At 44.5% G+C, this 20,924-nt stretch overlaps 2 protein-coding genes across 3 annotated transcripts; both read left to right on the forward strand.

Moving 5' to 3' along the window:
• The first annotated feature begins 589 nt into the window (after window positions 1–589).
• Window positions 590–4,646, forward strand: LOC143654865 (granzyme B-like). Its single transcript, XM_077126505.1, has 5 exons — window positions 590–869; window positions 2,496–2,643; window positions 3,140–3,275; window positions 3,486–3,743; window positions 4,381–4,646. The coding sequence occupies exons 1-5, from the start codon at window positions 815–817 to the stop codon at window positions 4,522–4,524; spliced, it is 741 nt and encodes a 246-aa protein (XP_076982620.1). The 5' UTR covers window positions 590–814; the 3' UTR covers window positions 4,525–4,646.
• Window positions 4,647–13,834: 9,188 nt separating this feature from the next.
• LOC143654866 (mast cell protease 3-like) lies at window positions 13,835–18,706 on the forward strand. 2 transcript variants are annotated; one of them, XM_077126506.1, is made up of 5 exons: window positions 13,835–13,958; window positions 14,735–14,882; window positions 15,422–15,557; window positions 15,748–16,005; window positions 18,349–18,706. In XM_077126506.1, the coding sequence occupies exons 1-5, from the start codon at window positions 13,904–13,906 to the stop codon at window positions 18,556–18,558; spliced, it is 807 nt and encodes a 268-aa protein (XP_076982621.1). In that variant the 5' UTR covers window positions 13,835–13,903; the 3' UTR covers window positions 18,559–18,706. The 2 variants fall into 2 exon arrangements, with proteins under 2 accessions (XP_076982621.1, XP_076982622.1); XM_077126507.1 differs by lacking the exon at window positions 18,349–18,706 and adding an exon at window positions 16,843–17,112.
• Window positions 18,707–20,924: the final 2,218 nt, after the last annotated feature.

The raw sequence follows: 20,924 nt of genomic DNA on the forward strand, positions 1-20,924 counted from the left end.
AGGAATGACCTAGGCTTAAGCCAATTGGTGGAGTCAATTTCTTGGGCCATAGCAATTCATTAACTTAGGCCAATAAAAGTCAAATGCAGGACTTTGTTAAAAACATTACGGGAGATGTTCTCTTTAATTCTGCACATCTGCATGGTCAAGAATAAATGAAGGATGTTAAACATTTCCAGGGAAGGACACAGTGATGACAAGTGGGATGCTCCATGGCCATACTCTCCTTACTGCCATCGTCCCTCTGCCATGGCCCTCACCATAACCTGGTCACTAAGGTTTTTCTCTCCTCCATCATATGGTGGGCTCTCAAAGGAAGGGACATACGTCTTCAATAGGTTTGATCCTAGCACAGAGAAGGGCCTAAAGACACATCTGCTGAGGACATCTTCTTGATGGACTTGGTAGCACAGAGATGAAGACACTGATGGTTCCATCACTGGGGCTGTCACTCAGGTTTCTGAGACTCAGGACTTCTTCTGGGCCATGCCACATCCTATAGTCCCACCTTCTACCCTTGGGCCCCCAGCCTGAGCTGGAACAAGTAATCTGCTCTGAGTCATCAGCTATGGGGACGGACGTGGTGACTGCATGACTCTCACACAACCACCCAGAGAACGTCATCAGGCAGAGGTGGTGGGAGTGGGGTCAAGGGCAACTTTCATAGAAAGGCTTCGAAGGGTGAAGCCCCACAAAACCAGAGGAAAACAAGAGGTTTCTGAGCCTACCAACACTTTCTTCCTCTCCTGAGGGCTTAAAGACAGCAAGAAAGAGAAGTACCAGCCACTCCAATCCGGGCTACCTTCCTAACAAGATGCAGCCACTCCTGTTTCTGTTGGCCTTTCTCATGCTCCCTGGGGGAGAAGCAGGTAAGTGACTGTCCACACCCTCAGGGCCCCGACCTCATCCTATGGTGGGCACAGATCCCCTGCCCCTTGTGCACAGCTCTGATCCATCTACCTGCCAGGAATATTCTGAACCCCAGCTCCAGCCCCACCCAAGTCTGCCAAGGGTGATGCTGGACAGTCGACAAGAATGGCAGGGTAGAAAAGGCCACCCTCAAGAAGAGCCAGTGGGTGCTCTCCTTTACAGGAAAGTATAAAGGGACTCTCCTAGAGGTGCATGGCAGATAGTAGGAAACTGAGAGAGAGAAGAGGTTAAATGCCTCCTGGAGACACCAAATCACCTGCTTGGGAGTGGTTGAGATGGGAAATTGTAGGTCGATATATGTTTCCCTAATTTTTTACAAAAGGGAGAAGGGGACTATAGAGACAATGGCAATTCAATGCAGTTCATGAACTGAATATAATATTAGAGGAGAAAATGTTCAAAAGGACATTACTGGAACCACTGACAAATTGGAATACGAACTATATATCTTATATTAATGTTAAAGTTCTTGAACTTGATAACTGTACTTAATATGGTTACATAAATAACTATCCTTGTTGCTAAGAAATATGCATTGAAGTTTTACATGTTCAAGGAGGATAATGTATGCAATCTATTCTCAAATGTTTAGAAAATAGAGATAGATGGTAATTAGATATAAATAGAGAGAGAGAGAGAATGATACAACAAATGGGGCAAAACATTAAAATTTAGCAAATGTGAATATTTGGATGGGGGTATATTTGCGTCCTCTCTATCAGTTTCATAGTCTTTTTGCACCTGTGCTGTAAGTTTGAAATTATTTCAAAATTAAAAAAAAAAGTTTAAAAAGAGGTATCGTGGGCGTGGCTTCTATATCTGGGACGAGGCAGGCGCTCCCCTCACGCTTCTACTTAGGAGAGAATCCCAGACCTCAGCTGACCCCATAACTGTGGGATCATGGTCCCCACACTGTGGCTTTTGCCTCTGCTCCACCTCGATGCCCTGACCCACCCCACCCTCAGTCCATCGCTACAACTCTGCTTTTCTTGCCAGGCCATGGCAGCTCCCCTCTGGTCAAGGATGGGCTGCTGACTTTGGCAGACCCCAACTTCTCTGCTTTCCAGATTCCCACCAGCATTAGTCCTACAGCCCTCATCCAGAAGCTATCTGGAGGCCATTCCTTCGTGCAGCCAATGAACATTTCCTGGGCACCCACTATGTAAAAGGTTCTAGGAAATAGGACATGACAATATTCAGATCCCTAAATTTATGTCCTGCCCATTAGGAAGCAGCACTATCGGAGACAGCATAGGATTCGCAGGCATCTTGGAAACTCACTTCATCCCAACTCAGCTTCACTAGAAGCTCAGAAAGGACTTTTCAGGGGTCTCTGGGGCTTCTGTACCTAAGACAAGTACACTTGGCTTCAACTACGCGCAGAACATTTACAGAACAAGGGCTGTTGCTTTCCCCTTCTCAGAGGAGGACATTGGGGCCGCTCCCACCTCCCCACCACAGGCCATCCCAGGCTCCCAAATAACCAGCCCTTCTGGAGTCACCAACCAGGTGGGTACCTGGTGGAATCTGGGGGTACCCAGAAGCATAACAGATTTTTCCTTCAGGGAAGATCATCGGGGGACATGAGGCCAAAGCCCACTCTCGCCCCTATATGGCATTTATTCAGTTCTGGAAACAGGGGCATAAGAAAAGGTGTGGTGGCTTCCTGATACGAGAAGACTTCGTGCTGACAGCTGCTCACTGCTGGGGAAGGTGAGAGCAGCAAAGGGCCCACATCCACCTGGAAACACTCCGCAGGGACTCCCACCTTCTTCCCAAGGGGATTCCTGGGCTCTTAGTAACACAGGTACAGAGGAGCTCCTTGGAGAAAGAGGGCAGCTAACTTTCTGCAGAAAGGGGAAGGTCAGTACCAAAGGCATTGCTGAAGAAAGGCAGACTAGATTATCAACCCTATCTTATTTGGAGCTGGTGGCAGGCATTGGGATCTCAGTGCAAACTGAAACAACTTCCCATGTTTTTCTAGGGGTAACTGATCTCTGAGAACCCCTGGAGCAGTTCCCATGGGCTGCAGAATCCCACCTGGGCTACCAAAAAGCAGAGGGCATAGAAAGTTCAGCCCCAAGGTAGTCCTGTACCCTCAATTTCCCCTCAACTGCAGTCCTGCCCAGCCCCGGGCTGTCTCCTGTCCTTCAGGGTTCCTGGGCTCTATCTCCTGTCACTCATATCCTCCACTTTCTTCTCTGTGCAGCTCATTAAATGTCACCCTGGGAGCCCACAACATCAAGAAGCAGGAAAAGACCCAGCAGTTCATCCCTGTGAGAAGCGCCATCCGCCACCCAGCCTATAATCCTAAAACTATCACCAATGACATCATGTTACTGCACGTAAGACAAACCTCCCTGCTGGCTCTTGCTCTCCTCAGACCAGAGAATTTCTCCACCCACGGTGATCCCTGTACATTTTCTTTTTCCCACCCTGGCTGCCTGACTAGTTTTAGTGCCCACGAGTCTCAGAGGGAAGGCAGTGCAGCCTCCTTGGGGTTTCCAGCCTAGAAGGCTCCTGGCTGCCCTAGATTCTCTTCCTCTCCCTTCCAGCTGGAGAGAAAGGCCAAACGGTCTGCAGCCGTGCGCCCGCTCAGCCTGCCCAGGCTCAAGGCCCGGGTGAAGCCAGGGCAGGTGTGCAGTGTGGCCGGCTGGGGGCAGGTCGCGAGGGGTGAATCAACCAGCACACTGCACGAGGTGCAGCTGACCGTGCAGGAGGACCAGGAGTGCACCTCCCGCTTCCCCGAGCATTACAGCCCGGCCACCGAGATATGCGTAGGGGACGCAAAGAAAAAGATGGCTTCCTTTAAAGTGAGTCTTAACATTTGCATAACTTGGCTGTGGGGACAGGATGTTTCAGGAAGACTGGGGACCTGGAGACCCAAGCAGCTGGGCCTCCTTTACCCGCTAGGCTGTGGACTTTTTCTTTGGGAAGAGAAGATGAGAGCAACCAGAGCTGGAGAGTAACTAGGGCTTCTGCTAGCATACCAAGGGCCTGTGATGAATCTAAAATATGTGCCTTTCCAGGGGATGAATTTGCAACTTCCTGTCCCATTCCAGGGCACACGTGTATTTGAAACGATGCTCACTCAGTGTGGCAAAATTAAAAACTGGCATCTCCTCAGAGCAGGTGCCCGTGAAGGGGAATGGACTCATCCTCCATGCTGAGTTTCAGGCCCACTTGCCTGCTTCTGTGGCCCTAAGCATAGCTTAGAACCTGAGGCTCTCAGGGCACCTTTGCAGGGGAGGGTGCTGAGACCTGTGGGAGGGGAGGGGTCCATCAGAGCTGTGTAGCTGTGGGCTTTGCAGAGGCCTACCCTGCCCTCGGGCCTCACCGCTGGAGACCAGGAAAGGCAGCCTTCTCCCTGATTCCCTGGGGTGGAGGTTGGGGGTTCAGGGAGCTGGACCAGGAGAAAAAGTGGCTCAGTCCTTCTCCTCTCTTCCACAGGGAGACTCTGGAGGCCCTCTTGTGTGTGACAACATGGCCCAGGGGGTTGTCTCCTATGGGCGAGACAATGGGGTCCCTCCACGGGTCTTCACCAAAGTCTCACATTTCCTGCCCTGGATAAAAGAAACAATGAAGCACATCTAATAGGAGGAGTCGAGCTGAGCTCCCTGTCTCCTCTGGAGCCAGGTCCAGAATTACACGGAGGGAGGGGCCAGCACCTTAATAAATGTCTTTATCTGAGAGTGAGTAGCTGGTCTCTTGTGTTTTCCCTGATCCACATTCGCCGGCACCAACTCTGGGTGAGGCAGGCTACAACTCTGCTGTGCTTTTTGCTTCCTCGTCTTTCCCCTTCTCCCATCACCTCCTCCATATCCAAGACAAAGTTGGCACCCAGCTCCTTCTTACCCATACCTGTCACTCTAGGACTTGCCCTTCTGCTAGGGCTAAGGCCCCCGGGAGAAACCATAAACCTCTCTGGTCCTGGGGCTCAAGGTGAGCATCTCACCTCCTTCCCCTGTGGTATATGGCAGAGAGGGAGGGGATGACACCATGGGTTCTGCATACCTGGGGCCTCTCAAGCGCATGTGCTCACCCCACTGGGAGGAGGGCACCTCCCTGTGCAGGCCATTTCTCTCTCCCAGTCAGGGAAGCTGACAGCTTGGGGGTGGGGGGTTCTCAAAACACTCTTGAGAGGAGCTCTTTCTAATTCAAAAGGCAGATACAGCCCAGGTGGTCCTCTCTGAGCTTCTGTGCCCTCCTCTGAGCTCAGAGTCCAGCTCAGTCCCCACCTGTTGGCAGCCCTTTCTTCTCCTGCCTACCACTAAGAGTTCTCAGTGCCCATTAATTCCTGTGTCCCTCCAGACCACGGTGATCTAAGCTGGACCTTCCCCATCTTACCCACCCCCACCCAGGACACTCAGAGCCTATGATTCTAGCAGGACCTCACCACGAGGCTGTCAGCCGAGCCCAAGCCCTGGAAGAGAGGGGCTTCAGTGGGGCCACGCCGGTGCTGGCACCCAGCAGGACCATGGAGGACAGGCTGTCAGGGCCTCTCCCAAGAACCTTTGGCCTTATCTCTCACCTGGGCCAGCTCAACCCCAGCTCAGCCACATCGATGAGCTCAAGAGACACTGGCCACCCAGTCACTCAGCAGCCTGAGCCTTGTCCCGCCTGCTCCTTCCTGGTCACTGCTGGCTTCCAGGTCTCTATGAATATGCTTGTTCTAGATATTTCATAAAACAGAAATCATGCCAATGCCAATATTTGGCCTTTTGTGTCTGGCTTACGTCACTTAACAGGTTATCTTCAAGGTCCTTCCAATTTGCAGCATGTATCAGAACTTTGTTCCTTTTTACGGCAGAATAATATTCCATTATGTGTATCTAGCACATTTTGTTTATCCATTCATTTGTTGATGGACACTTAGGTTGCTTCCATCTCTGGAGTTTTATGAATAATGCTACTGTGAACATCGATTCGCACATATCTCCTTGAGCTGCTGCTTTCAGTTCTTTTGTGTACACACCTAGGAGTGGACTTGCCAGGTCATATAGTAATTCTATGTTTACTTGTCTTCCATGGTGGCTGCACCCTTGTCATTCCGCGGGGCAATGTGCGAGGATTACTATTTCTCTTCATTGTCACCAACACTTATTTTCCTTTTTTTTTTTTTTTTTTGGCTTATAGTCATCCTCATGGATGTGAAGTAGTATATAATTATAGTTTTGATTTACATTTCTCTGATGGTTTGTTATGTTGGGCATCTTTTCATGTGCTTATTGGCGATTTGACATCTTTTTTGGAGAAATACCTATTCAATTCCTTTGTCTATTTTTTTAACTGGGTTTTTGGTCTTTTTGTTCTTTATATATGTTGATTATTAAGCTCTTACCAGATACATAATTTCCAAATATTTTCTCCCTTTCTGTAGGTTGTCTTTTCACTTTCTTGATAATGTCCTTTGATGCACAAAGTTTTCAATTTTTGTGAAGTCCCATTTAGCTATTTTATCTTTTGTTGCTCATGTTTTTGGTGTCATATCTAAGGTAGCCTTATTTATTTGTTTGAAAAGTAGCAGGCATACATTAGGGAAATACAAACCAAAACTACACTGACATAATACTTCACACCCACAAGGATGGCTATTGTTTTTTTAAAAACAGAAGTGTTGGAGAAGATCAGAGAAATTGGAATTCGAGCGCATTGTTGCTGAGAATGTAAAATGTGAAACCACTAGAGAAAGCAACATGGAGGTTTCCCCAAAAATCAAAATCAGAATTTCCATATATCACCTCTAGGTATATACCCAAAGAATCTGAATAATAAAAGGATCTAAAACAGATACTTGAAAACCGATGTTCATAGCAGATTATTCACAAGAGCCAAAAGGTAAAAACAACACGTGTCCATCAACAAATGAAGAATAAACAAAATGTGGTAACACACACAATGGAGTATTGTTGGGCTGTAGAAAGAATGAAGTTATGGGAGATGCTGCAACATGGAATGAAAACATTATACTCAGTGACAATGAGGAAGGCACATAATGACAAAAATTATATGATATCACTTAATAAGTGATGGCTAGAAATAGCAAATTCCACAAAGATAGAAGGCAGTTTAGAGGTTACTAGGAGATATAGGGGGAGGGGAGCGGGAGGGAGTGTTAGTAAAACTCTTTTAAAATTGAAATTAAAATCAAAAGTAAAAGTAGCAGGTAGGAATACCATTACACAAATTCGAATGGAAGGAAAACCTACATTATTTCTTTGCCTGAAAGCAAACAGACTCTGACTATAAACACCCACAGAATTAGACAGAATAGAATCATATTCCTGGTCATTGCCGCATGCTCATGCCTGTGCAGAATCAAACCAGAGTCAGGGAACCTCATGGGGTCTAGAGAAATGGGAAGCACCTCTCATCTTTAGGCCATGATGGCTACTGCAATATCTAAAGTTCCTGATACAACCTAGACCTCTCAGTGTTGGGAAGTTCTTGACTTGGGGGCCATATATGGAGTAAGTGACTTCTTGCTGAATCTGCATCTCCCAGACACACCCACCAGCCATCCCACCAAGGTTTTGACGCTACAATAGGGCACTAATGGGAGCTGAGCATAAGTTCCAGCTCGGGGTTGATAGAGCCGTTGTCCCAGTACATGCAACACGTCATTTATGACATGGATAAAACATCTCCCTCTGGGATCATATAACCCTCAAAAGGAATGTCCTTTCAAAGCTCATTGTCCACAAAGTATGCTGCAACACAATCTCTTAATGATCTTGGACACGTGTTTATAAGAGAAGAGCAGTGGCTGTCACAGTTTCTGAATTGGGGCTGAAAAAGATCTCTGTATCTAGGACATAGTAAGAACCTGGCTCCTTAACTGGAAAAGACAGAAAAGGAAAATGCAGAAAGCAAAACAAAAATATTTTTTAAAGTTGCCCAGCCATGCATCTATTCAGTTTAGGCATTGCATTTACGTGAGAAAATGGTCGTGCAGTTTAAAACAAGTTTGAAAATCATAGTTGTAAGTCCACATCCTCCTTTGAGAGATGTGGAGACCACATCTCAAGAAGAGATAATAACTGACTAAAGGTACCACAGAGCTCCCAACTGAATGCTACGCCTACTGACCACCGGGTCAGCAAGGAGCTGACCAGCCTACGACGACTTCCCAGCATCACTGAATAGGATGCTCAGACGTAACCTGGAGAGAAAGCCTCTGGGCTTCTCTGGCAGTCATTCTGTAACAAGTACTCAAAACACCTTTCTTTGGTGAGCTGAAATCTTTTCATTAATACATTTAGGTGGGTTCAGAAGCAGGTAAGTACCTGAAACATGCTGATTGCTTCAAATCTCCTTTGTTGGCAGAAGTACTTTTCTTCCCCCTGTTTGAGGAAACAATCCTTCCCTTCCACAAAATATTGTGATAACTCCTCTGAGTACAGTCAAAGAATTGCCTGTATCACCAAGATTCCTCTGCATCACCTCTCATTTCCTCCAGACCAAAAGAAGAGTTGGGTCCCAGCACAGACAGGGTGAGAACTGGCAAGTCAGCTCCTGGAGGGGATGGACCGAATGGAATGACAAGTCAGCTCCTGGAGGGGATGGACCGAATGGAATGACAAGTCAGCTCCTGGAGGGGGTGGACCGAATGGAATGGCAAGGTTCTGCTGATTTGTTTCAGGGAACATGGACTAGTATCAATATGCCTTCCCTGACCACTACAGCACTTCTGCCAGCATCACTCTTTGTGGATGTTAGAAGGTCTTATATTTCCTATATTGATACTTTACTTTTGACCAAAAAAATATATTTCACCATGGCAGAAGTGTAACAATAGGTTCACCTAACATATCACCCAGAAGCAGCTGGCCTGCTCAAGACTGAACAATAACCACCTCTAAGGGTAACTACCTGCAAGATTTGGATGCTGTCCTACAGGAAGTAGTAAATTCTTTAAAGCATTAATGAATATTTGGTGGTGTTTCTTCTGTATCTAGAATACATAATTCCAAAAGCAAAAGAGTGTCAGCAGGAATGCCCGCTTTCATTATTGTACCTGTTCACCCACTCTCAGAATTTTAGCCTTTGTCTTCACGACTTTGGGCTCTGCTTGTCTGGAGGTCTTAGCTCCTTGGACAGGAATTGATAAGCATATTACAATACTAGTTAGGTTATTGATCCTTGATACTAAGGAAAAGTGGGGTTCACCAACTTCTCTCTAAATATTTTCATCTCTAATAGTAAAGGTCTGTAGACGACTACTGTGACCCAATGAAGATAGGACAACCAAGCCCCTTTAAGATTAAATTTCTGAGTGGCCATACCAGATAAAGAATCCCACCAGACGGAATGCTTGAGATAGGAGTCTTCCTGGCTTCTCAGAGATCATAAACTCGGGTCTTCATAAAAAATGCTCAGCTTCCTGGGCCAAGGAACCCTCCATCCTTTACTAGGATACCTCCCAAAGGGAAAGACTCTAGGTTCACCAGGAAGCCAAACTATGACAGCTGAGCTGAGAACTGCCTTCTTAGGCCTCCCTTCATCAAGAGTAGAAGAGCAGAAAGTTTGCATTTTGATAGTGGTGTGTGCTGCTGGCTCCCTCTCTCGCAACTGTATGATATGTTATTTAATGTTCCTTAGTTTCTTAATTTCAAAAGATCACCTGAGGATGGGCCGCCATGGCTCAGCAGGCAGACTTCTCGCCTGCCATGCCAGAGACCCGGGTTCGATTCCTAGTGCCTGTGCATGTGGAAAAAAAAAAAAAAAAATATATATATATATATATATATATCACCTGAGTCTGTATGCAGAAAACTTCAAATAATACACTACAAAGCTATTAGAGCTAATAAACAAATTCAGCAAAGTTCCAGGGTACAATATAAACACGCAAAGGCCAGTTGGGCTTCTATGAACCAGCATTCAACAATCTGAAAAGAAAATTAAGAATGAATTCCATTTATAATAGCATCTAAAAGAATAAAATATCTAGGAGTAAATTTATCCAAGAATGTAAAGGACTTGTCTATGAAAAGCTACAAAATAATGTACTGAAATCAAAGAAGATTTAAAAAATGAAATGACATTCCATGTTCATGTATTAGAAGACTAATAAGATGTCAGTGCTGCCTAAAGTGATTTAGAGTCAAATCAATTCCATTAAAAGTTCCAGCAGCCTTCTTTGCACATATGGAAAAGCTTATCATCAAATTTATATGGGGCCCCAAATATCCAAAACCATCTTGAAAAAGAATGACTTTGGAAGAATCACATTTCCTGGTTTCAAAACTTATTACAGTAATCCAAACATCACAGAACTGATACAAGCACAGGCATACAGACCAATGGAATGGAACTGAGTTCAGACATAAAGCCTCATATCTATGGCCAATTAGATTTTCTTCAAGGTTGCCAAATCTACTCAATGGGCAAAGAATAGTCTTTCAACTCACGGTGCTGGGAAAATTGGATATCCATATACAAAATAATGAAGGAGGTCCTCTATGTCACACTATATACAATTATTAACTCAAAATGGATCAAAGACCTAACTGTAAAAACCAAACTATAAAACTTCTTGAAAAAAAATTTCAAGAGCTTGTGTTAGGCAATGGTTTCTTAGACTTTACACCAAAAGTATGGGCAACAAATGAAAAAGTAGATAAATGGGACTTCATCCAAATGAAAAACATTTGTGCATCAAAGGACATTATCAAGAAAATGAAGATAGCCTACAGAACTGGAAAAACTTGGAAACCAAACACACAACAAAGATTTAATACTCAGAATATATAAAGAACTCCTACAACTCATCAACAGAAAGATAAACAACCTAATTCAAAAATGGGCAAGACACTTGAGTAGACATTTCTCTAGAGAAGATATACAAATGGCCATGAAGCACAAGAAAATATCTCAAAATCATCAGCCACGAGGAAAATGCAAATCAAATGACAATATTATCTAAATTTTAATCCATAGTTTTATTTTAAAGAGCAAGGCTAAATAGTCACATAACTGGTATATAATTTTTGTGTGTATATGTGTTTGTTCTTTAGCAAATGTGCTGTACTTTATGCTGGTATAAAATGTAGCCATATTCTAAAAAAAAAAAACCACAATAAGATACCATTTCATACCCACCAGAGTAGCTAGATTAAAAAAAAAGAAAAAGAAAGTAACAAGTTCTAGAGACGATGTGGAGATACATGAAGACTCATTCATTGCTGGTGGAAATGTATAATGATGCGGTTGCTGGAAAACAGTTTGATGGTTCCTCAGAAAGTTAAACATAGAACTACCATGTTAACCAGCAATCCCAATTCTTGATATATACCCAACAAAATTGAAAGCAGAGAGTGGGCAACGGTGGTTCAGTGGCAGAGTTCTTGCCTGTTGTGCCAGAGACCCAGGTTCGATTCTTGGTGCCTGCCCATGCAAAAAAAAAAAAAAAAAAAATTGAAAGCAGGGACTTGAGCAGATATTTGCACACCAGTGTTCATAGTGGCATTATTCACAATTGTCAAAAAGTGAACACACTCTGTCCATCAAGAGATAAATGAATTTAAAAAATCTGGTATATACATACAATGAAATATTATCCAGTATGAAATTCTGATGCATGCTAAAGCATGGATGAATTTTGAAGAAAGACATCATGTTAAGTAAAATAAGCAATGCACTAAAGGACAATTTTTGTATGATCTCTCTGATATGAAATAATTAGAATAAGCAAATTTTTTGTCTTTCAAGAGTATTTTAAAATTTTTCTCAAACAGGTTTTGCATAATTCTGGTCAAGTTTTCTTTAAGTAACTTATCTTTTTTGTTGCAATATATCTTTTCAATTTTATCTTCAAATTAGTTGTTGCCTGTGTATGTGAAACGTATTGATTTTTTGTTTCCTTTGAAACAATCTCAAACTTATAAAAATAAAAAAAAGCCACACATACAGTATATGTGTATACCTGAGCCATTTGACAGTAAAATTACTGTCATCAAGTTCGATCACACACTGTTCTGCTTGCCCTAAGTTGACACCTTCCCCTCCATGCTCCACCCCATATCAGGCAGCCCCTCCTTACTGAGGGTCACCTCATCTCACTTAGTCTGAGAGGCTCTGACAAATTGTACCAGACTGCCACCACCTCCACCTCCACCACCACTACCCCTGGTGCCACCCCACCTGAGCTCCAACACCACATGCGAGGACCACTCCTAGCATGAGCACCCTCCTCACCCTACTAGGCTTCAGCTCCCTTTCTCAGCTGCCCCCTACATAGATACACAGCTGCTCTGTACTCTAGGCAGACTCTACATGCCAGGCAACTCTCCTGCAGGGACACTCTCCTCTCCCCACCCCCATTTGGGCTTTGAACTCTCTGTGCTGGGCTTTTCTCCCCAGGGATATTCTCTTATTGAACACTCCATATTGGCCTGCCCAGTGCAGAATGTCAGAGCTCAGGTGGGAGGGGAGGCCTGATGCGAAACGCCTTCCTTGCCTTAAACAGGCTCTGACGTCCCATTCTGGATGGCTCTTAACCCCATCGTCCTTGGATCATGGTTGGTAGTGTGCTTTGACTATTGTTTTGTTGTTGATTTTAAGAGAATTGGGATCAAGATAATTACAATCAACAATAATTTTCAATTCCATGACTCTTTTCCTTTTCCATTATAGGAAGATCATCGGGCTAATTTGTTCAGTAAGCAGTACAGAATAACTTGTTTAGCAAATTTATTTAGCAAATATTCTCTGGATAGAGGTCTGAGAATGTTACTTTGACTCCCTGGCATCCAGTGCCACTTCATGTGGTATCAGTAAATCATTAAAAAGGATACCTTTTGGGATAACCCATCTTCAGTGCATGTGGTCTAGACAAAGCAGACTCCCAGCCTACCTGAAGGAATACAATATGACCTAGGCTTAGACTTATCAAGTTTTCAATTCCTGTGATTAATTCTACACGCACTGAAAGTAGTATGGCAGGTAGTATTTTCCTAAATGACTGACACTGTATCTCCAGCCCATAGGCTTTTCTTACAATATGACTTCAACACTCTTCAAACTCAGAAGTGGGATCCAGTTCCTTCTCTTTGAATCTGGGTGGGAGATTTTGATTGACTCACAGAATAAGGTAGATCTGTTCCTATGTCAGTTCTGAGGCTAAGTAATAAAAAGGACATGCCTTCTTCCTGACTTGCTTTGTTGGGGTGCTAATTCTAAAGAAACCAACCATCATGTTGTAAGAAAGACTAAAGAATCCCAGGCAGTGAGACAATAAGGAAAGGCCCTTGTGGAAAGCAACTGAGGTCCCCAGCGAACAGCGAGCATCAGCCACTGAACATGTGAGTGAATGAGCCTCCCAACGATGCCAGACTCCAGTCTTCAAGCCTCCCCTGTGACACCAATGAAAGTGTAGAGAAACTCTCTTCACTGAACCCTGCCCAGATTGCAGGTTCACGGACAAAATAATTGTTGTCGTTGTTTCAACTACTAAGTTCTTTAGCAGCTAGAGCAAGTCCATTTTCAGTATTATTCCCACACCATTATCTCCATCTCTATCATGGGTCTCATCATGCCTACTCTAGTCACTGATATTTCAGTGCCTCTATCAGAAGAAAGGAACCTCATCTCCAATATCTCTGAGTGTCATCCAGAAAAGGTCACAGAAATAGTTAAGAGGCCAAGGAAACCAGTACAGAAATAGTTAAGAGAGCCAAGGAAACAAGGAGATGGTTTCTGGGGCTCAAGGGCCCACTCCTTCCTGGTGTGCCATCTCCAAACATCCCAACTTGTACTTTTGGGTTCCTGTTTTCAGTGACCATTGTGCTTATGTGATGACTGATAAGTTCTTACTCAACCCAGGCTCAAGGACTTGATCAGATGGTGATGGGAAGCATTTAGAGATAGCCTTATATGAAGAAGCCCCAAAACATCAGAGGAGAACACTGGGTATTAAAAGACAGCAAGGAGGAACGCAAGAAACTCTGATTTGGGCAGCCTCCCTGGGAAGATGCAACTGGTCTTCCTCCTGTTGGCCTTTCTTCTGTCCCCTGGGGCAGAGGCAGGTGAGTGACCCTCCCTACCCTCAGAAGCCTGACTCCCTCCCACACCGACACAGCCCTGCTCAGATACTACACTCAGACACATCCTGGCCCTGGTACATCTCCAGGACCTTTCTGGACCCCAGGTCCAACCTCACTCAAAGACCAGTGCTAGAGAGACAATCTGTGGGAGTGGAAAGGCAGCATTCTCTGGAATGGTCAGTGGGTGCCATCCTTCCTTTCACTTTACTGGTACTATTTGAAAAAGTGGACTCTTGAAAAAGGCAACCTGAAGATTGGAAGCTGGGAATGAGAAAGAATTCACTACCCAAGAAATGGTAACTTGGAGAAAGGGGCTGGATTCTTCAATCAAGGTAGAAGGACTAACTTTTAGCTCAATGCCTTAAAAGCTACCCTCAATTACCACCCCCTTCTCCAAGCTCTGACATTCAGGGCTAAATCCAGGAAAGGATTTAGAACCCACTTGACCCCGTAGTTGGTGGCATCCTGGTCCCCTTAACATTTCTTTTTGCCTTGGCTCAGTCTCAAGTCTCCTCTGGTAATTTTCCAGTAACAGATGAGTTCAGCAATTTTGAAAGGCCCCATCTCCCCTGTGGTTCAGACCCCCTTCATGGCTTCTACCTGCTTCTGCAGACAACACTATCTGCCACCGACTCCAATGCCTTCTCCCACACTCTAGTTTACCCCAGCCTCCCATCAGCAGTCTTCCTGTGACCGAAAGGCAAATGTCCACCCGGGACTCAATGAGCACAGCAGGCAGGGCGGAATTTTTCTTTCAGGGAAAATCATCGGGGGATGTGAGGCCAAGCCACATTCTCGTCCATACATGGCATTTGTTCGTTTCAAGATACCAGAGAAAACAAGCAGATGTGGAGGGTTCCTGGTACGTGAAGACTTTGTGCTGACAGCAGCTCACTGCTTGGGGAGGTGAGAGGAATAACTGGGCCCCCATCCTTCTGTAGACACTTCACAGGAACTCTCTTCTCAGGGACGGCAGATTTGGCCCATCTAGTGATATAAGAAGAGCTCCTCCAAAGAGCTAAGAGCGATGATAAGAGAAAAAAAAGCAAACAGGGCAGATAAATTTAGGATGGAGGTGGGGGAAGAGGAACAGGCCAATGCAAGTAGCCTCTTGAGGAAAGAAGGAACATTCTGATCAAATGTGGTATACATAGGAGGTCATGTTTATATACTAGGACCCAGGGCAAAAATTTCAGAAATGCATAGTTTTTCTTGGAAACCATACAGCCCTGTGCATGACTGAGCATCCCCATATCTGCTGGAGGATCTGCCACCCAGCTCCAGCTGCAAAGAAGCAGAGGTTATATAGAGCTGAGCCCCAGGGCTCCAGCTCATTGAATTCCCCTCAAGTCCAGTTCTGCCTTGTCCTGAACTGCTCCCTGCACTTCGAGGATCCTAGGCTGAGACCCGTGACTCCCCTCCCCAACATTATGTTCTCTGTGCAGCAAAATAAATGTCATCCTGGGAGCCCATAATGTAACGAAGGTGGAAGAGACCCAGCAGCACATCCCTGTGAGAAGAGCCATCCCCCACGATGACTATAATAACAGCACTAAGGCCAACGACATCATGTTGCTGCAGGTAAGGTGCCCCCACCACTGGGTCTTGCTTCCTTCAATCCAGGGACTTTTGCATCCACCATGATCTCGTTTCCTTTCCTCCTTCCCTATATGAACCCTTCAGTTCTTCCAGAGCCGTGAAGGCAAAGCACAACCCCATGACAACTCCAGAAACTTTGGGGTAGTTGGAATTTCTTTCCTCTCCCTTTCAGCTGGAGAGGAAAGCCACACTGAGTACAGCGGTGCGCACCCTCAAGCTACCTGTGAGAGGGGACCAGGTGAAGCCAGGGATGACCTGCAGTGTGGCCGGCTGGGGACGCATCCAGGTGAACAGGAGCACGGACACACTGCACGAGGTAGAGCTCAAAATCCAAAAGGATGAGGTGTGCAAGTCTCTCTACGAAGACCTTTACAACAACGCCATCCAGCTGTGTGTGGGGGACCCAAAGAAGGAGGAGACTTCTTTTAAGGTGAGATCACCAGCATCTTCCAAGCCCAGTCCTGGGCAGACAGGAGCTTTGAGGACACCTGGGTCTGTGGGAACTAACCATATCCACATGCACTCAGCCTTTCCACCAATCCATACCCTGGTCCTTTCTCGCATATGGGAAATGGGATACATAGTGTCCCACAGTCACTTTATAGGCAGAGGCTTCCTAGGGGAGGAGAAAACCGAGTTTCAGGTTGTAGTGCGAAAACCAGGAACGAGGCCGCAGGCCTCCAGGAATGTTTCGCGAAGTTAGAACAGGCTGAGACTAAGGATCTGTAGTTTCAGGGAGCAGGTTTTATTTGCTATGGCCATAGGGCTCAGCCAAGCAGCCTCTGAAAGCCTGAGCCCCTAACAAAAGGCAACCTTAGCTTTTATAGACTGCATGACATGTTAAATACAAGGTAAACAATTGGCCGATTTAAGTTGAGAATGGTCCAGAGCTGAACCGTTGAGAGGCCCCCACCCCAGGGATATCTTCTCTTGCCTACCTGCATCTTCACCAGTTCCTAAAGGCTAGGGGCGGGGGGTTCTATCCCAGGAATGTGCCTTATCTTACTTGCCTGCAAGGAGAGGGGGGTTGGGGATTTTCCACAGAGAGCACAGCGAAACCAGAAAGAGGGGGGAGGGCTGCTTGCTACAAGGTCACTGGAGGGAACATTCGGGGACAAGCCTAGGCCCAGGACTGAGGGAGACACCAAGGTCTGCCCCACCTCTGACCTCACACTCAGCATCCTAAAAGAGACCCCACATCCCAGGGCAGCTGAGAGGGCAAGACCAGGTGGAAACCCAGCTTAGTCCTTTCTCTTTCTGCTCACAGGGAGATTCTGGGGGACCCTTAGTGTGTAACAATGTGGCCCAGGGCATTGTTTCCTTCGGGAAAAAAAATGGGAAACCTCCACGTGTCTATGTCAAGATCTTGAGCTACCTGTCCTGGATAAAAAGAACAATGAAATTATACAAACTACAGAGATCAGACTAAGGCGACTCCAGGATTGATCTTCTCTGGGGAAGAGGCCAGAACTGCATTAGCCAGGGATGGGTAGGATGGATATCAAAGCCTTAATAAACTTCGATCTCTGGAGTGGAAATGATTGATTCTTCATTTATTCACTGGACAGATTTTAATAGGTGCCAACTGTGTGTCCAGCAGCCATCTGTTCACACTTTTGATTTGCTATAGGCTCCTCTCTGCAGGATACCCCACCTCCCACCCCTAGAATAAAACAATAATGCTGTGTTGATATCCACCTCCATTCAAATAGACCCCTCTTGTGCCAGGTCCCCCTGCCAGACTGAGTCTGACTAAGCTCCATCTGGAAAAGGGGAAAGATGACCCTCTTTGGAAGAACCATTTAGCTCATCCATATTCTCCTCCAACTCATTCCATCCTCCATACCCCTAGCCCAAACTACCCCAGTGCCAATACGGCAATCAAAAAAAACAGGATTTGAAAGGAGGATGACCTAAGAGACCCCAAGATAGAGAACTACTTCTCCACCTGGCTGGAACTCAGTGGGAGACTTCAGGAAAGGCATAGCTCACCCCACACAGGACTCCTTCTCCAAATCAAAGAACTGGCAGTTGGAAAGCTGGGAAGATCCAGATGGCCCTTCAATAGAAGGCTCTAGTCCCAGGGCACACTCTGGCCTCCTGGTGGCCCACCCTCCTACATTCCTAAATGACACTGAGGGCACTCTTTCATCCTGCCTTGAGCCAGTCACTCCCCACCTCCCACTTCAAGGATTTCCTAAATCCTGTGGTGATCCCAACAGGCATTCTGCCATGTGCTACACATCCCAGGATCTTGGATGTCAACCCGGCTTCTTCTCTGTCCATGCTGGACAGGAAGGTAAGATGTGGCCCCAGTCCTCTAGGCCACACTTCTCATCTGGCTGGAGTATTTCAGCCCTTCTCATCCAGATAATTGGCCCTCCTGGGCCTGGTGTCCATTGGCTGATAACTCACTCAGCAGCCTGAGCCCCTTTCAGCCTACCACTCTTAGTCACAACTGATAGTCTCTGGGCTATAGAGCTCCCTGGTTGCCACCCTGGGATACCATGAACTTTTAAGTCTGCAGCAGGACTAGAATGCATCACTTGGCCCATCAATCAGTGCATCCACACTTACTCAGCTAGACATTGCGGATTCAGCCAAGCATCACTATCATCATAGAGTTTGTGCAGTTTCATCCAATTTGCCCAGTTCACTTTCCCTGGGTGAGTCACTTGGCCTGGATTTAGGTTTGAAATCCACAATAATCAAAACGATCTTGTTTATGAAGTAATAATACTCATGTGAACTTTATTTATGTTACACATTATAGCTTTCTGGTGCACATTATCACAGCAGAACTGAGAATGGCAGAGACTTTCTAATCCTGGTCGGCGCTCAATGGATTTGTCCCCAAGAGGGAGGGTGGAAGGTGGTGAGGACGATGGCACCTTGGACCAGCCTAACTGTATTTGATTTGTGGGCAGTGAGCATGAACCTTTGTACACAAACTCAGATATGCAAAATATTGCATTTTCCCTAAATCTAACTGGGTCACAAGGTTATGCCAGCCTTATAAAGTGAAATGAGTAGTGCTCTTTTTCTTATTTGAAAGAGTTCATAGAAGATTAAAAGTTTTCCTTCCTTGATTTTAATACAAATTAATAGTAACGTCATCTAGATATGTTCACTTTGTAGAAAAAATTTGACTACCCATGTAATTTCTTTGATAGTGTTGGTATTACTCAAATTTGCGGTTTCTTCTTAAGTGTTAGAAAGTAATATTTTCACTTTGTCTAAATAAAATTTTCAAAATTATTCCATAAAATTCTTCATAATACCCTTAGCTTAGCTTAATGGTCTGAACCATTTGTTAAAATATCCATTTTTTTAGTTTCTGTGTTAAATATGTGAACTTTCTTTTTTTTCCCCAGTTTTTCTAGCTGTTTAATTTTTGTCATTGTCATTGCTGTTTTATTTTTGTTTCTAGATGTTTACTTTTATTAGCTTTTTCAAAGAATTAGTCTTTGCTGTATTAAGGTTCTCAATTATATATTTGTGATTTATAAATTTCTATATATTATTATTTCATCTGCTGCCTCATTGATTTTATTTCACTTCTCAATAGCTAAGTTTTTTAAGCCATTTTTAAATTAATTTTTTAAAAATATAACAACAAACAAACGCAAACATTCTTAACTTTTGATCCTTCCATTCTACATACATAATCAGTAATTCACAATATCATCACATAGTTGCATATTCATCATCATGATCATTTCTTAGAACATTTGCATCAATTCAGAAAAAAATAAAAGGACAACAGAAAAAAATTCATACATACCATACCCCTTACCCCTCCCTTTCATTGATCACTAGCGTTTCAATCTAAATTTATTTTAACATCTGTTTCCCCTATTATATATTTTTATTCCATATGTTTTACTCATCTGTTGATAAGGTAGACAAAAGGAGCATCAGACACAAGGTTCTCACAATCGCACAGTCATATTATGAAAGCTATATCATTATACAATCATCTTCAAGAAACAGGGACTGCCTGAAAATGTTGAGCTGTGTTCCAATAGCTAACTTTTTGAGACATATGGTCAATTCATTAATTTCAGTGTTTAGTGATATGCTGTGGTTTGTAGTTTCCTAGGCTGCTTAAAGACACCATGAGATGGGTTGGTTTAAACAATGGAAACATATTAGCTCACAGTATTAGGCTGAGGAAATATCCAATTAAGGCATCAGCAAGGTGATGTTTTGTCCCTGAAGACCAGCTGCCAGCGACCTTTGGCTCCTCTGCCACATGCAAAGCACATAGTGGTGTCTACTGGTCTCTCCCTTCACTTCTGGGTTTCAGGCTCTCCGCGTCTTGCTTCCATGGCTTTTCCCCCTCTGTATGTATGTGTTCCATTTATAAAGAACTCCAGTAGTAGGATTATGTCCCATCCTCATTGAGGTGGCTCACACTTTTACTGAAATAACCTCATCAAAAGGTCCTACTTACCATGAATTAAATCCAAGATGTTTTTCTGGGGTATACACAGCCTCAAACCACCACATATGCCCGTTTTAGACTATAAATTTTTCTCTCCCCTTTAGTATTCCCCAAAAGTATTCCACACTTTTGTTATCATCCAATTGAAAATATTTTCTTTTTTTTTTTTTTTTTTTGACTTGGTCAGGCACCGGGAATCGAACCCGGGTCCTCTGGCATGGCAGGCGAGAACTCTGCCTGCTGAGCCATCGTGGCCCGCCCTTTTCTATTCTTTTTATAGTTTCTGACATGTGGATTACTTAGAAGTGCATTTTTTATTTTCCAATCATATGGGATTTTTCTAATGACCTTTTTATTGATTTCTAGTTTCTATGTTTTGACCAGAAAACATTCCGAAGATTTAGATTTTGGGGACTTGTCAGTCTAGGAGCTAGGATTAATATAAGACCTGCAGAATTAGTTGGGAGCAGTTGGCATCAGGGTGGTGTCGGCAGTAAACTGTGGCGATTGTAATCTGTTTTATGTTATCTGCTTTATGTAGAACAGTCTGGGAGGAAGAGAATGTTTGTTTACCCCAAATGGTTATGTTAAGTGTGAAGGGAGAGCACTGAAAGGTAAGCACTCTGTTCCCTCAGGAAATGCATGCCTGCCTTTTGTCACCCTGCAGTATATAAGCAGGATCTGGTTAAGAATAAAGTTGTCTGTTGTCTGTTATCCCTGATCTTCAGACCCCCTGATCCCGTCTCTTTCTCTTCATTTTTAATGTCCTTCGTGCTCCGGTCCCCGTGGAAGCAACATCTGGCACCCAACACGTCAATATTTTCTTTATGGCAGATATATGATCAGTTTCGGTAAATGTTTTGTGTGTGTTTCTAAAATTATGTATTCTTCACTTGATAGGT

This window comes from Tamandua tetradactyla, chromosome 14 (assembly GCF_023851605.1).
Source record: "Tamandua tetradactyla isolate mTamTet1 chromosome 14, mTamTet1.pri, whole genome shotgun sequence".
Lineage (NCBI taxonomy): Eukaryota > Metazoa > Chordata > Mammalia > Pilosa > Myrmecophagidae > Tamandua > Tamandua tetradactyla.

Excerpts from the sequence above, each read along its gene's own strand:
- LOC143654865 (XM_077126505.1), top strand. The coding sequence starts at position 815 with ATGCAGCCACTCCTGTTTCTGTTGGCCTTTCTCATGCTCCCTGGGGGA. Across the intron at positions 870-2,495 it reads GCTCCCTGGGGGAGAAGCAG|GGAAGATCATCGGGGGACAT; the intron begins GTAAGTGACTGT and ends TTTTTCCTTCAG. Across the intron at positions 3,276-3,485 it reads ATGACATCATGTTACTGCAC|CTGGAGAGAAAGGCCAAACG; the intron begins GTAAGACAAACC and ends TCTCCCTTCCAG.
- LOC143654866 (XM_077126506.1), top strand. The coding sequence starts at position 13,904 with ATGCAACTGGTCTTCCTCCTGTTGGCCTTTCTTCTGTCCCCTGGGGCA. Across the intron at positions 13,959-14,734 it reads GTCCCCTGGGGCAGAGGCAG|GGAAAATCATCGGGGGATGT; the intron begins GTGAGTGACCCT and ends TTTTTCTTTCAG. Across the intron at positions 16,006-18,348 it reads AGGAGGAGACTTCTTTTAAG|CTTTCTGGTGCACATTATCA; the intron begins GTGAGATCACCA and ends TACACATTATAG.